Source organism: Adelges cooleyi, unplaced genomic scaffold (assembly GCF_023614345.1).
Source record: "Adelges cooleyi isolate 19-005CV unplaced genomic scaffold, UGA_ACOO_1.1 ACOO_flye_CR_arks_rails_tigmint_CR_PRNA_2, whole genome shotgun sequence".
In the NCBI taxonomy this organism is placed as follows: Eukaryota; Metazoa; Arthropoda; class Insecta; order Hemiptera; family Adelgidae; genus Adelges; species Adelges cooleyi.
The window spans coordinates 2,890,519-2,914,705 of NW_026095860.1; the positions used below are offsets into that span (position 1 = coordinate 2,890,519).

At 34.7% G+C, this 24,187-nt stretch overlaps 1 protein-coding gene across 5 annotated transcripts in view; it reads right to left on the reverse strand.

Moving 5' to 3' along the window:
• Positions 1-24,187, reverse strand: part of LOC126833397 (protein TANC2) — an 87,153-nt gene that overhangs the window by 30,251 nt on the left and 32,715 nt on the right. Inside the window, exons 1-2 of one of the 5 annotated variants that reach the window (XM_050564709.1) lie at positions 5,283-5,643; positions 1,857-1,938 (exon numbers count right to left, since the gene is read on the reverse strand). The exons of the other annotated variants lie outside the window; for them this stretch is intronic. Coding sequence (XP_050420666.1) covers positions 1,857-1,908 — 52 coding nt within the window. The 5' untranslated portion in view covers positions 1,909-1,938; positions 5,283-5,643. Of the gene's footprint in view, positions 1-1,856; positions 1,939-5,282; positions 5,644-24,187 lie in introns of those variants that run through there. 5 annotated transcript variants of the gene reach the window in all.

Here is a 24,187-nt window from a genome sequence, read left to right on the forward strand (position 1 = left end):
TGGTAGCCAAAGTAAGTGGAGTCAATCGATGAGGCGCGTTGTATCGGTCTGCATAAAAAAATACTATCTGGTAAGAATATCCAGACACGCGATACGACCCGAACGAGAGAGGCTGGTGTGATCGTCGCGTGCTAACACCTTTGTCTCTTATGAGTCTTCTCACCACCCCCCCCCCCCCTAAAAAAAAAGTGCCTCGAACGTGCAAGAACTTAGGTAATCTCGTCGCCGTATTGAGATCATCGGAGGGGTACTTACAACATATATGCTAAGCAGTATTGCTCAACTACAGCACGGTGCAGATGCACGATTTTGGATCGGTTTCACACTCCCAACAGAGTGTGCAAACAGATGCATTAAATGATTTAACTTCCAACGTCGAGACTTCGTGCCCGACGAAGCAGTGGACCTCGCCTGTGTCTTCTAGCACTTATAAAAGGGGGTAAATAATAAAAGATGCAATATTGTTACATAAAAATAATAAACAATCAACAATGCCTTTTTTTAACGATGTGATGGTAAAGTGTTTCAAAGCGTGTTATTCGCAAATAAAAAATATAGGTCTGTAAATAAAAATTGTATTTATAGCTAATTTTATTGCGACTATCCCATTTGATTATGATGATAAAATATAATTTTCTAACGGATTCGTGTGTGTTCACAAACTATAACTGAGAATAACGAACGCAGCCACTAAGCCGGTTTTAATTATTATGAGATATAAGTTCTTATCACGCCGTATTGCAGAGTGTACAAAATATATTAACGAAGGCGTTAAAAATGGGCATTATTTTTTTAAAATTTATCATCAGTGATAACTGATGAGATAATACGACACATAAATCCCATAAAGTAATTAGTGATAAGAATTGATTATCTCTGTTGGTGGTATATACACTTGGTAATCTAGTTTATTGTATATATATATATCTGTGCATAAAGATGACTTCTGTTGTAGATAAGCCGATGTGGCTTCGCTTCGTTTTTTGGTCGACATAATAACAATATTATGAAAGTCGGTAATTTAGCAAATCCACGCGTATATGCGCTGTATAACAACGTTGTACACAGTTTAACAATATTGAGTCTGTGCAATTTGTAATCGTTAAACAGTGCAAGTATTAAAATAGATATACGTTGTTAATCCTTCCGATGGTTGTTAACAAAACGACAAGTGCGTTTTTTTTCACGGCTCTGTTTCCAAAACGGGGGGCGTGAAGGTGGAAGGGTGGGGTGAAGGGGAACGTCTGACAAAGTTCTCACAACCCTCGGTCGTCGGTCACGAACCGCCGGGAACGTGTCTCGGAGCGCGTTCCAAATGATGTCGACTTGACAAAAAAAAAATTTTAAATAAAAATTCCTAACGCTAGGAGAGAACTTAAGACGTTCGGACACGCGCGCGAGACTAAAATATCCTACACAAATATCATAAAGTATCGCACGCCGATTTTATTACAATAATAATAACATCACATAGTACGTTATATGTTATTATGTGACGTATAATAATAATATATGTGACGGAATACGTGATTTGCCAAACAAACATTTTGTGTATTAATATAAATCAATGTTTCCCAGAGCCGGGGTCGGGGGGGGGGGCAGCTGGGATAAGTATTGTTACGGAATAGATGAAAGCGGCAGAAGGGTCACTTAGACCCTTAGACGGATATTATATACATTATAGTGGTGTAGTCTTAAGAAGACGGCAGCCGCGTGTTTGTGTGATAACTGATAAGTATCTTCTTCGAGTTAATTTTTATCAGTGGCCTGGCACTGTTGCCGACAGCCGACTGTTGAGAATTTCTTTTTTCTTTTTCCAAAATATGAAATATTGTAAAAAAAAAAAAAAAATGTACCTGATGAGATGTTCGGCCAGAAATCGTCCTCGTCGTCCTGGTGCACGGGCATTTCGTGACAGATTATGTCCTGTAAGACCGGCTACAAAACAGATAACACTAGTTGTTACTCGACCGCAAAATCGGATGCGATTGACATAGAATGCTTTATATAACTATGTATATATGTATGTATGTATATTTGTATTGTGCTTATATTGTATATTATACCGGACATGTACGAAACACCAGACAAGAACACAGCCGATACGGTTTTTTTTTATGTTTTTGAAACCTCAAAGATAAAGTTTTTGATAATACATTGTGTACCACTCTTTTTCCGGTCGGTCGGCCGGCGTCGGATTTCAATGGACCTCGTCGTGTGTTCGGCACATGTGCTGTCAATGAAATTGTGTCATCTGTGTGTGTGTGTACGGTGTTGTTAGCATGTAATAGTGGCGCTATATATCTACTATAATATGAGAGACACAATGATAAAATATAATATTCACATCCCCCGGACTCGTGTACCCGTAAACGCATTTGGGATCGTTTCTCGAATCGATATTCCACGAGGATCCGCCTACCCGAATTCGTCAAACAGCACAAGACGTAAGAAATAAGACAGAAAGAGAGAGGTAGAATAAAACAAAACAGGTCAGTGTGCAATATGTTATATTATGTCACAGAGGTGGGCAGTATAATTTGAGTTACCATATTGAACAAGTCAAGCAAAAACATATTGTAATTGGTAATTAAACGCATTCGTTTACAGTTAGTTTGCAAAATTGTTTAGCCGATACTTACAAACTACTATTTAAATTTTAGACAAAAATATGGGGGGGTTGTATGATGGCGGAAACCACTAAGGAATTGATAATAATACGCCGTATTCAATAAAACATAACCCGGTACATTATTTAATAAGCATTATATTATTTTAGTTATTTCATTGGTAAAAAAGTTTAAATAAAGATTTTGAAAACTTTTCTATTTCTAGATATATTTTCAGTCTATTGTATAGACCTTAAAACCAAAAAAAATAAATAAAAAAAGGTAAAACTCATCTGTGGAAATTATTAATAATATTTCTTTGGTTTTTGACTATATTAATTATTATGTATAGGTACTATATTATATAGGTTAGGGTTGTATACAAAACCTATTTCGACAATCTCTTAGAAAGTTAAAACGTACTTTACTTAAAAATTACCAAATATATTCATTTTTAGAGTATTCTTATCGCTTTTTAAGGAAAGAGGGAGGAACTTTTCAACATTTATTAAACTTTTTTATTAATGCAACAACATTTTATTAGTTTTTCGGCATTTTTTGAGAGAAATTGATGGTTATTAATGTAATAAAGGTACAATAATTGTTTTAAGAACAATTTTGTAATTATATAATTTTTTAGAGCATTATGAGTAGTACCTATATGTTATGATTAATTTGCCCACCCCTGGTAGGTTAGGTCGTAGGTATTGGCTCGGTCCAAAAACAATGGGAGGAAAGTCGTCCGAGTATTATAAAGCAATTCGATTTCCTCATTCTGATGCGGGAATAAATTAATAACAGTAATAATATCTTATAGGAAACCAATTTTTGTTCGTAAGAAACCCATTACAGCGGCAGACGAGGCTGAGAGCGCTGAGAAACTTGAGTTAAAAATATGATAAATGAAAAAACAAAAAAAAACCATTAGGTGTACTACTGTCGGCGGTTGGACCGTACCGAAACAAGGAGTCATATATAATTGATACCTAAGAGGTACGGCGAGGCCACATACATTTATCTCAGTCTATCAACTATCTATCTATAATATCATTGGAGTGTACCTATTAAAACACATATACATACACACACACACACCCATAATAGGGCCATCTGGTCGAAATCGAAAGACAATTCATGCGGATTTGAATTTATACCGACGGTGACAAATTAAACGCTTTATAATTTTTGTTTGTTGCCCGTCCGTCGTCATAACTATCAATTATGTTCGTTAACCGAGACAAAGGATATGACTTGGACCTAATCAACAGGGTTAACGATGGTTAGGAAAAAACTAAGGAAAATAAAAACTGGGTTTTTTGAACATATCTCATCGAGAGGTCGGCGGCCTCGTTTGCGGTCGACCAACGGCTTGTAAAACAAATACGAATGATCGTCGCCAAACCGGTCGTCAAACGAAATCGCGGTCTCGCCTTGTGTGTTCGCGATGAACCCCTGGGCAGATCACATTTTGGGAACCCCGGTTTTGGTCGTGATTTACACTGCACACAGATCTCTCCCTCCGGTCGAAACTGCACGCCGTACTACACAACAATATCGATCCCCCGAGCCGACGACCCTTTTTGAAATTTGTTTTTTATCGCCCGCCAGATGCACCTGTATGCGCCAAATTCGAAAAACGCGCCTACATGCCCTGGGCGTAAATCCAACATGACCGTGTTGTATTCGCTTGCACGCGCCATCCGACAAACGAAAAGAGTTCATCAACTCGAACAAAAAAACCCAACTGCCCCTTTTGATCTACATCCCCTTTTTTGTTTATACAGACCCACCGCCAGAGCAAAGCCAATAGTGGAACAATGGGAAAAAAAAACGATAATGCATAGCCAGCTAGCAAAAGAACATATTATTATTACTATATGCAAATATAAAAGTAAAAACTTAAAAAAAGTGTTATAACATTCGGCTCAACGTAGTTTTTCGAGATTTTTCCGTACAAGGATTATTAACGCAACTTTATTACCCCCGGTATTTTTTTTTTAAATTTACAACCCACCTGTAATTCATGACCGTGAAAGTTTCTCATATGTATTTTTGTGACGGAATAACTTATTTCGCTGGGCTGGGTCCGGCGGTTAGCGTTAAGTCTCGCCTTCTCCTCGGGTACACCGTGTCCCGGTGCAACGGGGAGGTGGGGGAATAGGAGGAGGACTGGGCCGTGAAAAGCGCCATTAAACGATCACGACACTCCAACAGCGGCCGTGGGCGATTTCCAAGTGTCGCAACCTTTAAGTCGCATGTCCTCGCCACGCCTAGCTCACGTGTGTGACTCACAGCCAAGACAACGATCGGATAACGTTAGAAAAAACTTGAAAATCCTACCCGAGCACGCTAAATACAAAGTATGCAGATCCTCGGCCGGCGTTCGAGGCATTGGCGGCAACTAGACGGGGGTTTAAGGAAGTTCAGACCTTTTAGAAACTCTTGAGAGCTCCGTCAGAATTTCAGTAACAATATTATCACCATTACTTGGAGACTGTGCCCGATTGGTTGCTGAAATTTTTTTTTAGAACCTGGACAAGTTTAGAAGGATTTGAACTTCCCCAACCCCTCCTCCTCTAGTTGCGCCAATGGCTCATAGGTCCAATACAAATACAAATACATACACATATATATGTACACATAAAGTACAGCTACCATTTAGTTTGAACGCACCTAGAACAATTATCGGTCGTGAACAATTAATGAGCGGCGCTGTAATCCTTGTATGTAGAGCACTTGTCGGCACTTAGTTTATAAACCGCATATATACATAAAACCGTACGACGGAGTCTGCACACGCTCCGGTAGGGTTAAAAAACGACACTCGAGTTTCAAAAAAACGATGAAAAACCCCCAAAAAAAAAAACGTTGGCACTTGCACGGAAAAATCAAAAAACGGGCAACGCACGCGCACACTACACGACGGTCCAACGGTCGTTGTGCATACATACACACTGCACCGGTCCACGCACACACTACACAATATGCACTGGCTGGAACACAAACCGACACTAACAACACACACACACAACTGCAGACGGTCCTCCTCACGCACTCACACAAACACACGAGGATAGCGCTTCCGACGGTCCAACCTGTTGACCCCTACCGCGTCGCCTCCGTTTTTATTTTATCACTCGGCTATGAAAATGATTCTCATAACGATACGGTTTTTATTATGTTTTTGGCATCTTTTTATCGACACGAATATAATAATTAGTGTTACTAAAAAAAAAAAAAAAGCCCGTAAAATCATCAATGACGTGCAAAATATGACCGTTCCAATATAATAAAATAGTACATATTATTAGCGCACTGTCTTTTCAACAGGACAGGTGGGTAGCACCGGTAATTATTCACAGTAACCGTATAAAATGTTTACAGAGAACAACTTTATCCGCGGGGTAGCGTTTTTAGTTTTTCGATAACTTAAGCACCGATCGAGTGAATCGAAATTATATTTTGGGCACTAACTGTTGGCGGAAAAGTAAAAAACAGTTATTCTAGAGTTTTTTGATACAATTTTTTTATTTCATGTGAATGCCCGGATAACATTTACCTTGGGAAATTAATTAAATAGAAAGAATATATTTAAATAATAAAAAAGTGCGGCAGGATGTGGCACGCTGTATAAATGTCAGAGCCGACCATCGTTACTGCCGAGTCTTAAGCAATGTTGACCATTATAATTGTTTACGGACGGGTTACTTTCCATATCCCAACAACTAATTAGGCAAATAATGTTGGAATTATGTTAAAATAAAACTAAAAAAATAATCATTTGATTAAATTCGTAAAACAGGTTGGACAAACTCGCATTAAAAATAAAGTTCATATTTGATGATTTTCTTTTTTTTCATTTACTCCTTGGGATTTTTTTTGTTTATAGATATATTAAATAGATTGTCATGGTTTAATGTTTATCGGTAGACATAAAAATGTACGTTTTTTCGAAGTGCAAGCAACGACTGATCGAGTAAATAAAAACCAAACTAACTATATTCATATTCATTTGAGACCGACCGTAATCCTAAGATGCTGATACATTTGATATTCGTTCGGTTTCACGTGTATTTCTTTACATCGTTTCCTTCATAACGTATGCGCGCAATGACAGGCATTGACAAGACGCGGGTTGGAAACACATCTTTTGAGTTGCTGCGGTTATATTATATTATATATATCATAATATATTCATTATAAAACATCAACGTCAGCGGTTGCAAGCCGTAGGCGTAGAATATGTGTTTGCTCGAAACACGGTGGTTAATTCATAAACGTGTTGTGCGATTAATATAAACGGTGTTTATTGGCTTAAGTAGCTGCTGTTGGCATAACTGCTGTATCGAGGCCAGTACCGGTCAGTAAAGTTTGCGGCAAAAGTTAACGGACGTTTTAGCTGATTTTGTATGGAGTAATGCCACGGCTATACCTAATAACGCCCACGTGGACTCAGTATTGCCATTGGTTTAAGAAAGTATGTATATACAAACGGAACGTCGGATGTAACGTCGCCGGCGTTTCCCGTTTGTGATTTGTGTCTCACACGTTATTGCAAAATCCGTGTATGCATCAATGCTTGTATATAGTCAGTCAAACGTCTTGTAACAACTAACATCTATTAGTTTCTGCCACACAAGACGGATTGAACGACTCAGTTGATTTAGGGACGACAATAACCGGTGATTCGATGAAATATTCCCCAGAATAATGTACCCGCAGGAATAAGTGATCCGCAAAAATATATTATGAAGCCGAATTTGTTTGGAAATTAGCGAGGAACAATAATTAGATTTACAAATTTTGATGATCACAAAGTCTAGCATAACAGTTAACATACCTTAACCTAACAGGATCAAAAACATATTCAAAATACAGTTCAATCAGCTCTAATAGTAGATAATATGTACATTGTACGATTGTATTAAAATTGCAAATACTATAATATAATATTTCCGAGGCTCATGTAGTTGAAACATGCTGAAAATAGCACAAAACCGCGATATTCATCACAACTTCAAAAGTGGAAACTATACATAAGCACAAAATTTGCATCCCGATTCGGATACAGGGAGAAAGTTCCTGTACAACGGATGTATTTAAAATTCTTATGCCAAAAAAATAAAATAAAACCAGTTTAATCTGAGTAGTAAATTGAATTATACTTATCATAAATTATTTATAGTAATTAGGAAACTTTTATTTAAGAAATACAACACTTTTTTTTTTGTTTTAGTTTAATATATTAGTACAACTTATAAATTATCAAAAGGTTATTACTCGTTTTATTATCGTTTTCCACTTAAATGAGTAGATATAATTTAAAAATTAAATAAATAATTATTATTATAAGAAAATAGTAATACTCATTACAGAAAGAAAAATGTTTTTGGTGTACTAGACTGTTTATTTTTATCTAAAATGTATGCTGTAACAAAAATTTTTAAATGTTACTTTTTCCGTGGGAAATTTTTTTTCTAATTGATCACTTTTTCGGGGACAAAAATTATTTCCGAAAAATTCAGAGCCTAAGTTTAAGTTACCGTTACCGGTCGTAGGTATTGACTACCTAACCGCATTGTTTACACGGTGAGCTATACTTAAATCAATAGCTAATTGTTTTCACGACACTTAAACTGTTCAATACAATATAACCTATTATAATAAAATATAATGACAATGTTTCAGTCGACATTATTGTAAAGCGCTATTGAATACTTTTTTATTTTTCCCGAATTTCTTTGTGTGGTGCGTCCGGGAACATAGCCAATGGTATAGAAGCTTCCAATTAAAACGCACATTCTCGCCCTGTGATAATATTCTAATGGATAGTATACGGCCCAAAGGGCAATTTTCCTCTAGCGCCTTAATTGCCATAAGACTCTAAACACCACGGAGCGATGCACTACACTCAAGTCTTAAAACGTTCTGTCCATTAAATACAATTATTATTATGATGATGATGATGATAAACGCTCTGAGAGCATATCTGTGCTGAACAGCTTGTGTTATATATATCACAATATTGTATTACATGTGCCGCAGTTGAACGCGTCTAGGTGCGAGAGGTCATTTAAGAAAACCCACTTATTAACAAAGCAATCGCTTTTGTTTGTTAACGGAAACGGAACAAATATTAAAATGATCCTGTTTTTCCATTAGCTTATATAAAAATATAGTTTTATATTTGTAAATCAAATACACGGCCGTGGTAACTGATCACAGTTGCATTAATATTATTCAATTAATAAATTACCATAATAATTGTGACCAGTATATTTGTATAAGATTGATTACAAACAAATCATTATCAACAGCCATGGCGTGGTTTAGTGGTTATCTCAGCTGCTGTTGTCAATCGGCATCTGAGGTTAAGTGTGAAAAAACCGAACGTTTTTGTTTATCCTTTGTAGCTAAAAAAAAAGGATTGGAAACACTGGACAAGCTGCACAAGTCCAGATTGAGATATGGAAAAAAATAAATATATTTTGATTTTTATCAGATCTGAACTGTACTTGAATGGCTCATATTATTGGTAATAAATGTACAGTTAAAATTCTACTCTAGCTGTATATTTAAAGAAAACGGCTAAACAAGAACAGGGAAGAGTCGTTGAACTAGGTCATTGGTGTGGACACATAACATTTGAAAATAACATTAGTTCGATTTTTGTGAGTAATTTAGCGAGTAGCGTTGCTATAGTTTTAAAAACAAGTAAACATCTAAATCATGTAGTCATTTAATTTGAGAAGTGTTGAATGTTGTTGTTGTTTCTTGTGTTCCTCGATAACCTTCCAAAGTCCGAGCTGTGACCAAGACAGTTAGTCGGGACATTTAAAAATTACTGTAAACCGCTGAAAGTCGACCGCACAAACGGTATACCCATTTTCCAGTCGTTCGGTCGAGCCCGGCTTATGCGGTTGAACGGTCGTCACTCCTCGTGTACTTGGATGTAAATATGATACATACATACATATATGATGTGCCCACTCGGTAAACCGGATGTGCGGGGGTAGGTGTATACTTATCGGAAGTTATCGGACCAAATATAGGTATTGTGTTGTGGTCATTACACCGGTATTGAAGTTTGCTATTACTAATAATACAATATTGGTTTGTTTGTTTTTGTTTGCCGACCAAATAATAATATTGGACGGTTTTATTTTTTATTCCCACGCAACACTTTTACTCTCTTCGTTGGCGTGGCCATTAGTTTTCGATTGCCGGAAGACCTTGTTTTTTTTTTTGTTTTCGATAACCGTATTATCGTCGAATCGAGCCTTTGATCTGAAATGTATATTATATTGATGTTGTTTATTATTATCGACGGATAATGGATTTTCTTTTTGCGGAGATTGCATCGAATACAGACTACATACAGACTTAGGGCCGCCTCCGCCGACAAAATCCAAAACGCGGGTTTAATTGAAATATTTAAATATAAATCGATATCAATTTGGAAGCGACCCAACATAGGATACAATATAGGGAGAGCAACGGCGGTACGTCTACTTTTATATAGGTTCATTATAAAATACTGTTGCGAGTCGCAGAGATGGGGGGAAAAAAATAATATTAAGCTCTTCGGCTCGGCGGCGATCGGTATCGAATTTGCGTTAGGAATCCATTTATTTACGCCGCCCGTAAGTACATATAGTCAACGGCAAGAACTTTGCAAACGATTTTCGCTTTATACTCGTCCGTTGGATGGATTTCAGTTAGGTATAACGAACGAACAAGGAAGCGTGCGACTTTGGAATTTGCAAATAATTCACACTTAGAGCAGACAAATCCTCAGAGGCATCCCCAAAAGTACCCGACTAATAATAATATGATGTCGTCTGTGTATTTATGTAAAGTGAGAAAATATTATATTTATCATACCGGAGAACGGACAGGGAAGATTTGAAATATATATATATTATATCATTTATTTCATTTATATAATAACATGCCACAGGGTAACCGAGTGTCGGAGAGAAAATAAATTTGCATATTTGATTTGAGACGTGGTAGTTGGTACCTACGTCTTATTGTAATAGCTAAGAAAATTAACAAGTCGAGATGCGCTTTCGATTTTGAGACTTTGTAGACGGCCGACAAGAGGTCACTTTTGCGCGAGATCAATAATATGTACTAATTAAGGTCATTATTATCTTATGAACTATATCCTAGAGAGTCCAAAGAACAATAATTGATACTTAGTAAGAAATCGACAAATTCTACCTTAACGTTATATGTGATGAAAATATTCTACAGGATAGTTCTTGATTGTTCAAGATCTCTCGATTAGCAGTGGAGAATCCAAATTAGGTATTATAATATAATATAATGTGAGTTTTGAAGTTATAAGTAGACTGCAGGAGGAAGTAGGTGAATGTTACAAAATATAAAGATATGGAGGATTTGATAAAAAAAAAACTGTGCCGAACAGAGAAAGGCTGACATCGTTTCTATGGAACGAGAAGATGAATAAGATAATACTCTCATTGTAGTTAATAAAAAATATAAGTTGCTCTAGCCGTTAGCCAGTTTAGTTAGTATTTTAAATACATATATAAATATATATATATATATATATATATATATATATATATATATATATATATATATAAATAGTAACAGCTATTGTGTTGTAAACGTTAATCAAAACTTTTAATAGACAAGAAACAATTATTCGTTGTATAAAATATTTTTATAAAAAATGTGTAACTATATACAAGCGAACCAAGTCAAAGCGCTTAGTGTAATTTAAAATACACTCGGTGTGCTCATAATTGAAAAGTTGCAAACTATTATACATGCAACAGACTAAAGTTCTTGTGTTGTTGGTCTCAATGGTATTTTACATCCATTTATGTGTCGCTAACTTGTGCATTTTTTTTGTTTTTGTTTGCTTGAACTTGATATAGCTAGTTAATTGTATTTTTTTGCATCTTTGAGATGGCTTGACAGCTCATTTTTTTTTTAATGGAAGACCGAGTTTTTTATATTTCATACATGTAATCGACCCACTCTGTTGTTATTTAAATTAACTTAAGTATAAGTAGGTATACCGTGTACGTGTAGGTATAATATTTTGTACATATATATATATATATATATATTTTTTTTTGCATTATACAATAACACAACCGTATACCTGACTAGAAATGGGAAAAACATTTATTTGTAATAAAAATACAAGTAAAGTAAGTGCAATCGAATAATATCGCACCGTGTTTTGAGGTCATAAGTAAAACAAGGTCTGTGCTCGATAAACCACTCTGCTGGTAAATTCATAAGATACCGCGACAACCTTGGCCAAAAGTAAGTGCGTTTAGCAAGTAAAACGTTTTCCGCCGAATTCGTTTCCGCTTTGTTTCGGCGGCGGTACTCACCGGATGTAACGATAAAACGTTTAACTCTAATACTACAACAGAGAAACCAATGTGAAGGTAATGAAAAAAAAAACCAGAAAAAGGTTGTTTCAGAGACTTAACAGCGTTTATCGCGGCGCACACACGCCGTCCTATGAACGACTTTCCAGCTGTGTTGCGGGTTCAAGATACTCTGAGAGCAAAACGGGTATTTACTATTTAGTCATCCGGACGAACGAGTCTCGAACGCGACCGGAAGTCCGAGTGATTTGATGTAAACAACAAACCCGATTGTAGTTTACCCACCGCCCCCGCACTGTACTTTTGAAAGATTGTCAAATGTATAGCGTTCATTCATCGACATTTTAATGTACATCGCCAATAACGGTGTATACAAGGTCAAATGGAGCAAATTATAAACAAATGAACAAACCTAATATAATCTTATAAGATTATATAATACAAGATGTTAATGTGTTACACATACATTCGTTTGCATTTTTGTAAATATTGCATTTGCCTTTTTGCCTATTGTTCGCTTATGAACTGGTATAGTGCAGTTAAATGTATATATAAGGTCACCCATGACCACTAGGTATGTACTTTAAAATCCGTAGTTTTGATTGATATCGTTTTTTGGATTTATTTTATTTTCCGTTACAATAAATATATGCAATAATAGGAATTGATAACAATTTGGATTACTTTAATATTGTCTTATCAGATTCTTTAAAAAAAATATGACACATTGTAGAAAAAAAACTGCTTGATTACAATACCATATTTCTATACAACACATTTCTATCTTTATGTCATGGATAACCCTTGAATGAAATTTGTCATGTCAAGAATATTTTTCAACAAATCTAAAGTAAAAAAAAACGTTATTATTTGTTAAATAAACGTTAATAATTGTTATTCGGATACATTTTACGAATCAAACAGTTGCCAATGTATAATATTATAACATACATTATATTATTAAATTATTTGGCAAATTGGGATTTGGGACCATAACTCCGAATTTGGGAATCTTTTGTTACAAATTTGAAAATAAAAATACAAAAATCGCACCGACGACAACGTATACTTAGTTATCACTCGTTTGACCTGTGAAATAATGACTGATCGATAACAAGCTTTAATTGTTAATTTATTTATAGCCGTCGAGGGCACCTGCGTTTAATGCATTAGGATAAATTATGTATACTTCCAGGACTCTTTGGAGGAGTCAGCAAATACACCTGAAATGTAATAATACACCTAACACATAAATTATAAAATGGTCGGTTAGCGTTGCGTGTGGGACGACTTAACCGACAAATTTACCAACGTTTAAGAGAATTATATTGTTGTCGGTTTGAATGGTGAACGATATGCCTTCGATAAGACGTTCACCGTTGTATGTATATCCGAACAAGAAGACAATCGACCGGCTAAATAAGCGTTTGAGTTGTGCACTTACACCTGTCCCTTCGGGATAACGTTTTCTAATGAATTCCGAAAATAAATGCCTCAAATTGTTGTTGTTGGCCGGAAAGCGTTATGTTCGAAACTACTTCAATGTACAGAACTCTAAATACACTTTAGCCGCCTCGCTAAGGCGGATTGAAACTTTCGAATAGTGCTGCCGATTAAATATAGTTAAGTTTATATGTGGAGCGAATGGACCTGGCGTACGAATTACACATCCCTTTTAGTATTTTAATGCTTTGGCGATTAATTTTCAAGTTACCGGAAAACGCGCGTTTGAGAAGTTTTCGGGCAAATGAAAAATTGGCTTACATTTGAGCGCTTAAACGTGTAATATGATATATATTTTCAATTCTACATACCTCATTATTTTACATCAAAATTCAATATCTTACATACAACTCAACACACTTTTTTCTAGAAAATATTGAAAATGTTATACATCTATATAAATACTGTCATTTAGTTGAAAGGGAAGAAATGATTAGCTTCATAAAATGATCCGAACTTGAATTTTATATAAAATGTTCTTGGTTTTAATTGAAACATCCAAACTATTAGAGTTATTAAAATTAAAAATTAGCTTCTAATTAATAAAATCGATTCTTAAAAAAAGTATGTTTACATTTGAAAATGTGTACTAAAAAGATGGGTTAACAATTTTATATTTCGTCCAAATTTTGGTAATTATTAAAAAGTTTTCAAACTGAAGAGGTTAAGCAATTAAAAATGATTATATAACTCACTTGATAACACTGAGTGAGTATTTAATAATCATATTTTAATAAAATATTTAAAAAATTGATGGTAATTAACTCTGTACAGAGGAACTTTACATATTATGATCTTTGGTAAAATTACAAAGTTCTAAAAAATGTTACCAATTCCAAAGTCGCCGGTTGTCGCCGTATTGTCTTAAGGTGCGATTTTGTTTATTATTATTATTATTATTGTAATCATAATAATAATATTTTAATGGGAGTTTGTTCGGAGTTTTTGGAGGTGCTGTGTATATTAATAATAATTATAATAACAATTTTCGCGCGTGGAAAACAACAATAATTAACGTCTCGCGTTAATATTGTCAAGTTAAGAAGTAAAAACAAAACAATAATAATAATAATATAATCGTGCCGTTAACACGGGGAAGCACGTGCTCTAATAATTATCATAACGGTGATAATGTGCCAGCCTTATCTGTCGGTTTGTATAATATTAGATTTTCATGAATGGAGATCTACGACTGAGCCTATATATATATATATATATAATATATATATATATTATACATTGTTTGGCCACGTACGTGGGGATAGCTGGTTAGGTGCCGGCACAAGTCGTGACTCATTGATCTTGGGTTTGTTTTTCTGCTATATTTTTATGGTAATAGTATTGTTATAGTTTTTATTTTCATCGCATCTATGTGACCCACACCACGGTGTGTATCATAATAAGACCACCGGTGGGCGTTTACACGACATGGTTGTATGTAGTAATACACCTGCGTCACACGGGTATTTATTAAGTTTGGGATTTCTAAGCAAAAAAAGAAGGTGAGTACCGAAAACGTGATGTTCTGAAAAATATTATTGTCGCACGTCGGTTGTCTAAGAAGGAAATGCGCGATATTGGGTCCCAAAATCTCGGCGACGTGTCATTTTCCAAAATTTCCGCGTTGTACACTATAAGTACTTATTGTTAGTATACTATAGTCTAGCTCGTGTGCAGGTTTACCTGTTAATCTGTATGTGATTGAACAATCCGTGTACTCGATAAGGTGTTGAATAGGCACGAACTAGACTCTCAACTATATCCAGTAGAAATCGAGCCTTTACAATTATTATTATTAAACCTATAGTTGTATCGTTGGAAATATTTCGAATAAATTAGCCATTGAAAAGTCTAAAAAAAACAATTTTTCATAATAATACTAACGACCAACCGAACAATACTAGTTTCGAGTCACGTATTTTATATTTGTAATATGATGTCATATGTATATACTTGGGATAAAACAAGCATACATTTCCCATAAGCAAATAGAAACCAATTTGGAAGTACATTTTTTTTCTCAAAAAAGTATTTTTTTTGTTGTTTCACATTTCAGGTATAGTCGTTGACTTTAATGATATTATGGTAATTATTAATATTATGCAGTTATTGCCCGCACAACAATAGTATTTATTTAAAAAAAAAATCCATTACAAATATTTTAGAATACGGTAGTTGTAGAGGTATTTTTAATATTACAAAACTATTATCACATTATGTTTAAATTTAAAATGTTTTTATTAAATATTAAAGATAAATAAAATTGGGTAAGTTTTAAGTTAAATAGTAGTTCGAATTAAATTAAGATGTTTCTAATTTTTAAATACATTTCTTTAAACTACATTTGAGCTTCGGTGTGACGTTGTAGCTAATTACTTGCTTATTCATTTATTTAATGTTACTATAGAAGTTTATTTATTTGTGTTATTTTCTTTAATTGTACAAACAGTTTTAATCAAACTATGCGATGTTTGAAAATGCTTAATAAGTTATAATTAACTATTAACGAAAGTGCACGTTTGAATGTTACATAACGCTGTTGTCCGTTCATTTAGTACATATTGTGTTCATCAATGGGGTACATAGTACAGTAGCAATTAATGCGATATTTATTGTGTATTTATTTTATTATATTCTACAATCTCGACGTTTGTTTAAAAACAAGTATAATAATTAATCGTGTAGAAAATTGGTGAATTTTTGTGGATTTCATAAAATAGATTACAATTCAAACCAGTATTGTTACATTCTTTAAGGTTTCATTTGTTTATTAGTAATCCGCATTGTTCTTATATCAGTATATTATGCTTAGTATTATTTTAATACTATACACAGTCATACTTAAATGACGGTAAATAATGTACAATGTATAAACATTACAAAATAATGACATTATCTTTACAGAGTACAATATGTTTTATACCTATTTTGCTGATATAAGATAAGACCATAGGTAGCATTGTGTGTGCACCGAGTCGGATATCTTAATAGCTATTTCTGTATATTGTATCGTATGCACGTTGATACCGACATCTCCGTGGTATGTCCTAAGCACCTGCGTTTGCTTTGCGTTTAACGTTTACCATATTAAGATGATTAACGTAGATTAGCAGGTAACGTCTGTTGCCGGTGCTCAAGTCTGTAACGCATACCGGTGTTGTACAACGGTAATCGTATTTACTGGACACATTGTACTGTAAGATCTACACGTTATAGTAACAGCTGAATCAGTTATATTTGATAAAAAAAAAAAGCACTTGTATAATATTAATTTGTTGGCATTTTAAATTTAATGCTATGTGTTCTCCGTGTATTGATAATAATAATAATTGTGGTCAATCGAAAAATGCATGTTATTTTTATGTCAGTCAAACAAAAGCACCGAATACAATCCACAATATACTTTGTGAGAATATAGTTTGAAGAAATCGGCGGTTATGAACAGCAAAAGCGCAAAAGTGTTTGTTTTTTTTTTTTTTTTAATTTCCTCAGACCGTTTTTAATGGCGCATGTCCTAAGGTTCTACGGTCAATTAACCTCAGCATTTCAATTCATCTTGAAGCTGAGAAATACTTTCGACGGACGGTATACCTCGAAGGAATTCCGTCTCTGGGGGTTAGGTATTTTTTTACACCCCCCCCCCCCCCGAGTCTCTTTTTTTATTTACCCGCCGATCGGAATTACCGGGCAGACAGACGCTTTATCATCCGTTATTGATTGATGTTGTAGTCGATAAAATTCTACGGTTAATCGTGCGAGTCACCCGATGATGACATTAAGACGGTACGGGGCAATTACACATTATTATTATAATATAATATCATTTTATACAATCCGGTAAACGCGCGCCAGGTAAAACTCATCATATCTATAAATTATTTAAATAAAATTAAGGACGCTACGGGGCTTTAGCACACACAGACTCAAAATTAGTACCCCCCCACCCCCCAAAAAAAAATCATACCCCAATCCTTGATTTGTACGCATACAATTTTAATCATGTACACACTTTTTGTTTTAGAATATTTTTGTTTTGAAATATAATATTTTATATCTAACGGTTTAAGGATAAGAATTATGTTTAGTCGGGTGTACAATATTATTTTAGCAACCCCTAAAAATGTTGGTCTAGTTGCGCCTATGCTTATCCCAACACCTCTTGGCTACTCTGTTAGTTCTAACATGACACTTTTTGTATATTATTATATTTTAATATATTTTTTACCACGGCCGTTGTACATAATATGTCAATCAGCCTCGAGCACCGACCGTGCGAGTACTTGAGACGCCTCTTTTGCTTATTTTCGAGTACTTTTCGGGTTAAAACTTATTTGTATATTCACGTCTACCGTTATGTATCGACTTCAACAATCGGTTACCTTTATGTTAGTAAATTGTTATCGTATAAAACTTCCGCTCACACATATTATTTCGGCGAGTGACGCACAAAACGGTTTCGAATACAAGTCGGTCTGCTCGAAAACGCCAACCAAGTTACATAATCAAAAACGCCGAGAAGTTGCACAACGTTGAATAATATTCAAAGTGACTTTAGCGATAAATAGTATTATTTTAGTTAAACTGCAACGTTTTGTGAAACATCAAAGTATAATACCTAATTGTGCACTAGGTAATATCAGTAATCGATTATTATATAATACATTTAACGGGTGTTGATTGATTGTGAATTGTTAATGAGATAGTTTTCCATAGAGAATTGGCTTGCGGTCCAAAAACGCTAGCGCTGCTTATTTGTGAAATATATTTCGGTTTTATTATTTTTATTTCTCGGGTACTGATTGACTCATCTCGCGCAAAGTCGAATATTATTTTACTAGTAACGAATGAACGTTTGCCGTTTTCAATATTGACAAGCACTTAGATTGTCCTTACCGTTCGAGTCAAAATAACGTGTCATTTTAATGCTTACAATGTCGTTCCGTGCGCTATTTGCACGCTGATAAGATCTCTCCGGCCGACCCACATTGGTTGGGCGAGCCGTTTTGCTTAAAGACTCTTTGTGACCACTGTAACCGCAAAAAAACCAGTGCCTTTTTTTTCCATTACTTTGGATTTGCTGTCGTTTCAAAACGGGTTTCCACTTGGCAGGTTTAATTGCGACAAACGCTGGGCGATCCACAAACGCGATAATAATACCGTTCTCGATGTAGGCACGTTTCAAAACACCCAACAGCTTACCGGATTGAGAGTTAAACCTCGAAAATAAAAAACTAACCTTAAACATTAAATTACAATCGCTATAACATGCGATACACACTCTCGGTACGGTTAGGTTGAGCCGTTTTAATTATTACTACCTCCTGATGGATTATATTGGTATAAAGTTTATTGTGTTATCTAATTAATGTGATCTGACAAGTTGTTCGAGAAACTCGCGTAGGAGATCCTCACTGGCGGCCAGCGGATACTTGAGCAATATTATATTATTAATAAGCGTTAAACGTTTACCTTTATTGTTGCTCGATAATAATACATATAATAATTTATATTATGATAACTGAAGTCAAATTAATTATTAACCGAATTATGACTTTGGACGTTTCGTTTCTCAAACCAGTACCGCTTTGTAAACGGGTTGCCGAAGTAATTTAACTGATGTAAATAATAATAATAATAATTGTTGTTAGCTATTCGAGGCTTTGTAATAGTTGTTTATTTTGACGCTAACACTAGCTAAAGCATTTTATGTTATAATCAAGTATCAACACTTACTTCTTATGATGATATAGATAACATTCATATCTATATTAACCACTTGTGCTCTCTGATCAATCCACATACTTATAATATTATGTCTAAGAAAACTAATATACATACCTCTTATCATCTAATTTCCTCTTTTATATTTTTACTCCAAGGGAATGGACTTAAGATAATATGTTTTTGGTTATTAAAATGTATATCTATAATAGTGTTACACCCCAATAAATTTGGATTAATTTTTTGAGCTGGTCGAATTTGAAAGGTTAAACTTTCTGACATTTCGGTCTCGTAAAGTTCTAGTGCAAAGGGATTTCACATATTATTATAAACAACGAACGAGTGTAGTAATATAATTTGAACAGATGACAATAGTAATAATGATGTTATGATCACAGATTAGATGAACACAAATTAGAAACACATCCATGTATACTGGGTTATAAATAATAATTATGTTATCACATTAAACGTCCACGGGCATATTGTATGTATAATATATTTTTTATTGCTTGCTCTCCTCTACGTTTATCTGAAACTATAAAAAACATATTTTTTTATAGCCGTTGACGGGTTCGGTTAAATAATAGTAATAATAACATAATAATTTCTTCGTTCCAAGACTGCCGGCCGACGACGTTGGGGTCCGAGTCGTTAAACGTGTGACGTTTAGCGGATCCGAAACACTGTAAAGGAAGCGATCGGTCATTTTGGAGAGGGGTGGGGGTGTGAAGGGGGTGCAAACTTGACCTCCAGGTGACACACACTCGGTGTAATAATTTATTTACAACACGGACCGGTCGTCGTAGTTATAATAATATTATAGCTTGGCCCGTTTGTGTGCGTGCGCAATATCTTTCTCTCTCTGTGCTCGGTTTGCTTTTACTTAGGATAATGTTCCTCTTCTGTTGCTCCTCGACCGTCTCGTCATGTCTGCTGTCTGCTGCAGCTGGGGCCACGTGCACTCGGCGGTCGGTTTCTTCGCCCCATGGCAGCAACCGGTTTCGGCCGACCACATCCTAAATTGGCAACAAACTTCTTGCTGCGGCCAAGTCCGTCGCGAGATGATTCATCGGTCGCAAACTACGTTGGTCTTTCTCTGCGAACCTAACCGTTCGTCGTCATCACAATAATAATACAGCCACACGTTATGATATTGTTGGCCACAGGAAACTGACGCCGTTGCCGGTCGACGGTGGAAGGAAACGGCGAACACACAACGAACTCGGTTGATCTATTTTTCTTTTTCTTTTTTTTTGTCCGTACGACACAGCGTGCGAATCATCGTGCACACGGTAAGCGAAAACCTGACCTAACCTAACCTAGCCACAGTAGGTACAATGTTATGTATAATATAATCATATAATACATGGGGAATACATACAACGAGAATCAATATCGAAGTCTACCAAATGTACCTAAAGCCCGACATCGAGTCATTTATAAGAGGCAAACGTTCGAAATGGACGGGACGTGTACGGAGATCCAATGGTATAATAAAAGAAGCAATGACGGGCACTATATTAATGGGAAAAGATGACCTAGGAAGCTGAGGTGGGTAGACATAGTAAAAAATAGCAGACTTCGAAAAATATGCACCGATGATCAAGTGAATATTTAAACTTTAAAGTAATTAAATATTCTGTGTTTCAAGGCACGGTACGGTTGTTATTGCCGTTCAAAAAAACATATTAAGTAGCGTTAATTACAAAACAAATTTTGTATTGGTATACTAAAGGTTATGTGCTGATTGCTATGTGATCTAGTAGGGTTTTTAAAATTTTATTTCTGTAAGTATAAAAAAAAAAAAACGTTGGTTTTATCTTTCCCCGACGGACCCAGGTGAAAATGTTGGGATCCGTCTAGCTTTCTTTAACTGCTATCCGCCTGCGACCTGTCCCTTTTGTCCCTTAGCGTATAAATACCGTTAATTTGTATTCGAATTAAAGGCGTTTAAAAAGACGGCCATATAGACGGTGGAAAGGAAAATATAGAAAACAACGATATCTCGCGTTATAAAGATAATATTTTAATGTTTATGATGCTTATAAAAAATGATTTAGACAGTCTGAGGGAAATAAACGACAAAATCGACTACACGGTGCACTGCTGATAATAAATTTAGGCTATTTTATTAACTCTGTACACGAACAGTAACTAATACGCACTGGAAATGAATAATAATAAAAAACACAAACGCCGTTGGACCGACTCATTCCTGTTGATATTTATCGATAATTTATTCGGCCGCTCCCGTCGTTATAGTACCTATTATAAATGTATATTATCATTTATCACGTATAATATTATATCCTATTATCATAAGCACATTGTACAGTGCTGCTGACTTAACCCTTCGTTTGCCGATCGGTTCTGACGGTTATGTTGATAAAAAAAAAAAAAAAACACGGCGAAAAAAACCGGTCCGAATGACCAAAACGGATTTATATCCGCCACTGGAATGATCTATAGTGGACGGACAGTTTGCACAGGTTTAAAATGATTTTTTTCGATCGTCTACTGAAGCCATGACTTGGCACCACCCGACACGTCAGTCAAATGATTGACGATGCACAACAAGCGGCAGCAGCAGCTGTATAGGTACATTTTTACAATTGATAAGTGTGGAGAAACAATTGTAAAGATAGCGATAAACTTATTTCAGGCTCACACGAGGAGATTGTGCAGTATTAAAATGCAAAAGTGCAACACGACTCGTTTAGCAATTAATTATAATTTCCAATTGTCCCCGTCCGCCAAGTAGCTATTGGTTGTGCAATGATTTGTTTTGTGTGTTTGAACTTTGAACCCAAGTCAAATTCGCTGTCTTTAAATTAAGATCTCTTCAAAAAATATCACCGGACAATTCCTAAAAAAACATTGTTCCCGTGTGAAGGGGAGGGGGTTGTGCGACGGGGTAGATTTGACTTGAAATTAAATTAACAGTTTATAATATAGTTGATAAGTTTTAACATAAAAATACATAAGGTCATATTTTACAGTATGGCCAACCTTCTGTACTTTTCTTAAACCTTGTCAACTACTATAAACAGTTTTTGTATAAACACAATGCAAATCTACTCCTCGTTTAAATCTGACCCATCTCCCATCTCTCCCTTACTATAGTATAGGTACTATAGTAGACGGACTACTGTTCTGGAACAGAACAAGTTTAAGTAACCACTCGAACATTAAATATTTGAGTAAATTTAACACTACTTTTAGTACAATAATTCCAAATCTATGAAGATATTTTCATAATACTCAAACATTTTTTGAAAATGTTTTGACAACATTTTTTTTGCTGTATGGCAATTTTTGTTGATTTACCACGATTATACACTACTAATGTTTTGTGGAAAATAAAGAGTCCAGGGGGGGTCAGGGGGGGGGCACGTACACGAAAATTGTGCTGTACGAGAATGTGTCAACAACAGGACACGATTCGTTTTATTAACGCAATCTAAAGGCCAAAAACTTGAACGCGTTAACATTTCATTTGAAGTGCATTTTACTTTATTGTTATTACCGTAATTGTCAAAGGCACGTGTAACACGTGTAGGACCTTAACAATAATGGCGAACTTCTTATTGGATTTGGGTATATTTACTCGTGCAATTAAGTCCGGTCCAACGCTTATGAAACCTATTTGAAAAAAAATATATCTATTTCCATAACCAAGGCGTATAATTTCAAAGGTGATAACAGTTTATATAAACTTTGTCGTTTTTATTTGATTTTTTTAATAAAGTGTTCTTATTGGCCGAGGAACATCTACTATACTTGATAAACCACAGCCATAAAACAAAAAAATAACGACACTGTTTATGCGATAGAGTCAGGCCGAGAAATACACCTATTATAAGACCCTAATCAGAGTATATTAGGCGTTCGCTTGGTATTTTATATTCCTTTTTGAAAACCGTGAGAGAATAAAACTAAAAAGTACCGTTGCCGTTTATGTAAATTTGAAAACAAAGTTTATTTCGATGAACTTTCAGTGCTATTAAAAAAAAAAAAATGTTTAGTCGTCTATTAAACTCGAAACACCTTTATATACAGTCCATTGTATGAGCGTACAGTTTTTATTTGAATTTTAATAAAGAAAAAAAAAATGAAAAGGGTAGTTAAATAAGTTATGATTGCCAACGCGAAACAAGAAACGAACGAAATCATAAAATTACTACAATGAATCTTCATGATTATATTATTATCTTATTCAATCTCCGACGTTATTTTCATTTAAATAATAATAATAATAAAAAAAAAATAGCCATTATAAACGACCGTTTTATCATAACAATAAAATACCGTTATTTCCTTGAATATGACATAATTGCGAATTTGACAGGCATTTTAGATCAATAAAAAAAAAGCGTATAACGATATTTTATGTAAATGCAAAATGTAAGAGTTTGTTATTTCTCGTACACCCGATTTAAAAATTAAAATACATATTTGGCATTGTTTATATTTATTTTTTTTGTTTTAAGACATTTTATGGAAATAATATAAGAATGTTGTAACACTTGCATTGTTTTCTTTGCGTACAATTTATTGTATAAACTAATTGTACTTACAGTCAAATTATGTATATTTTTTAAAATGCTAGAAATATAGCGATTGCAATATTATTGAACGCTTCTATATTTAATTAAGCAGAATATATTATTAACCTTTGTTTTACGTCGAGATCGAATTACATTAAGTACACCTTTTGCTTGTAAATAAATAAAACTCATTAGCTGATATTAATGATAGTTGTATGTCGATAAAATTTCTTTATACTGACTGAAATTAATAAAAGACAATACTCTCAATAATGTAGTTTTTGTACAACGGTCATACATAATACAATTGTTTGTAGTTAAAATCAATACCGTTGTTAATTCAACCAGACTAATAAAAACGTTTTTGTCATTTGTGTTTATGTTATTTTGTTGAAAAAAAATTGAAAAAATTACATGGCAAAAC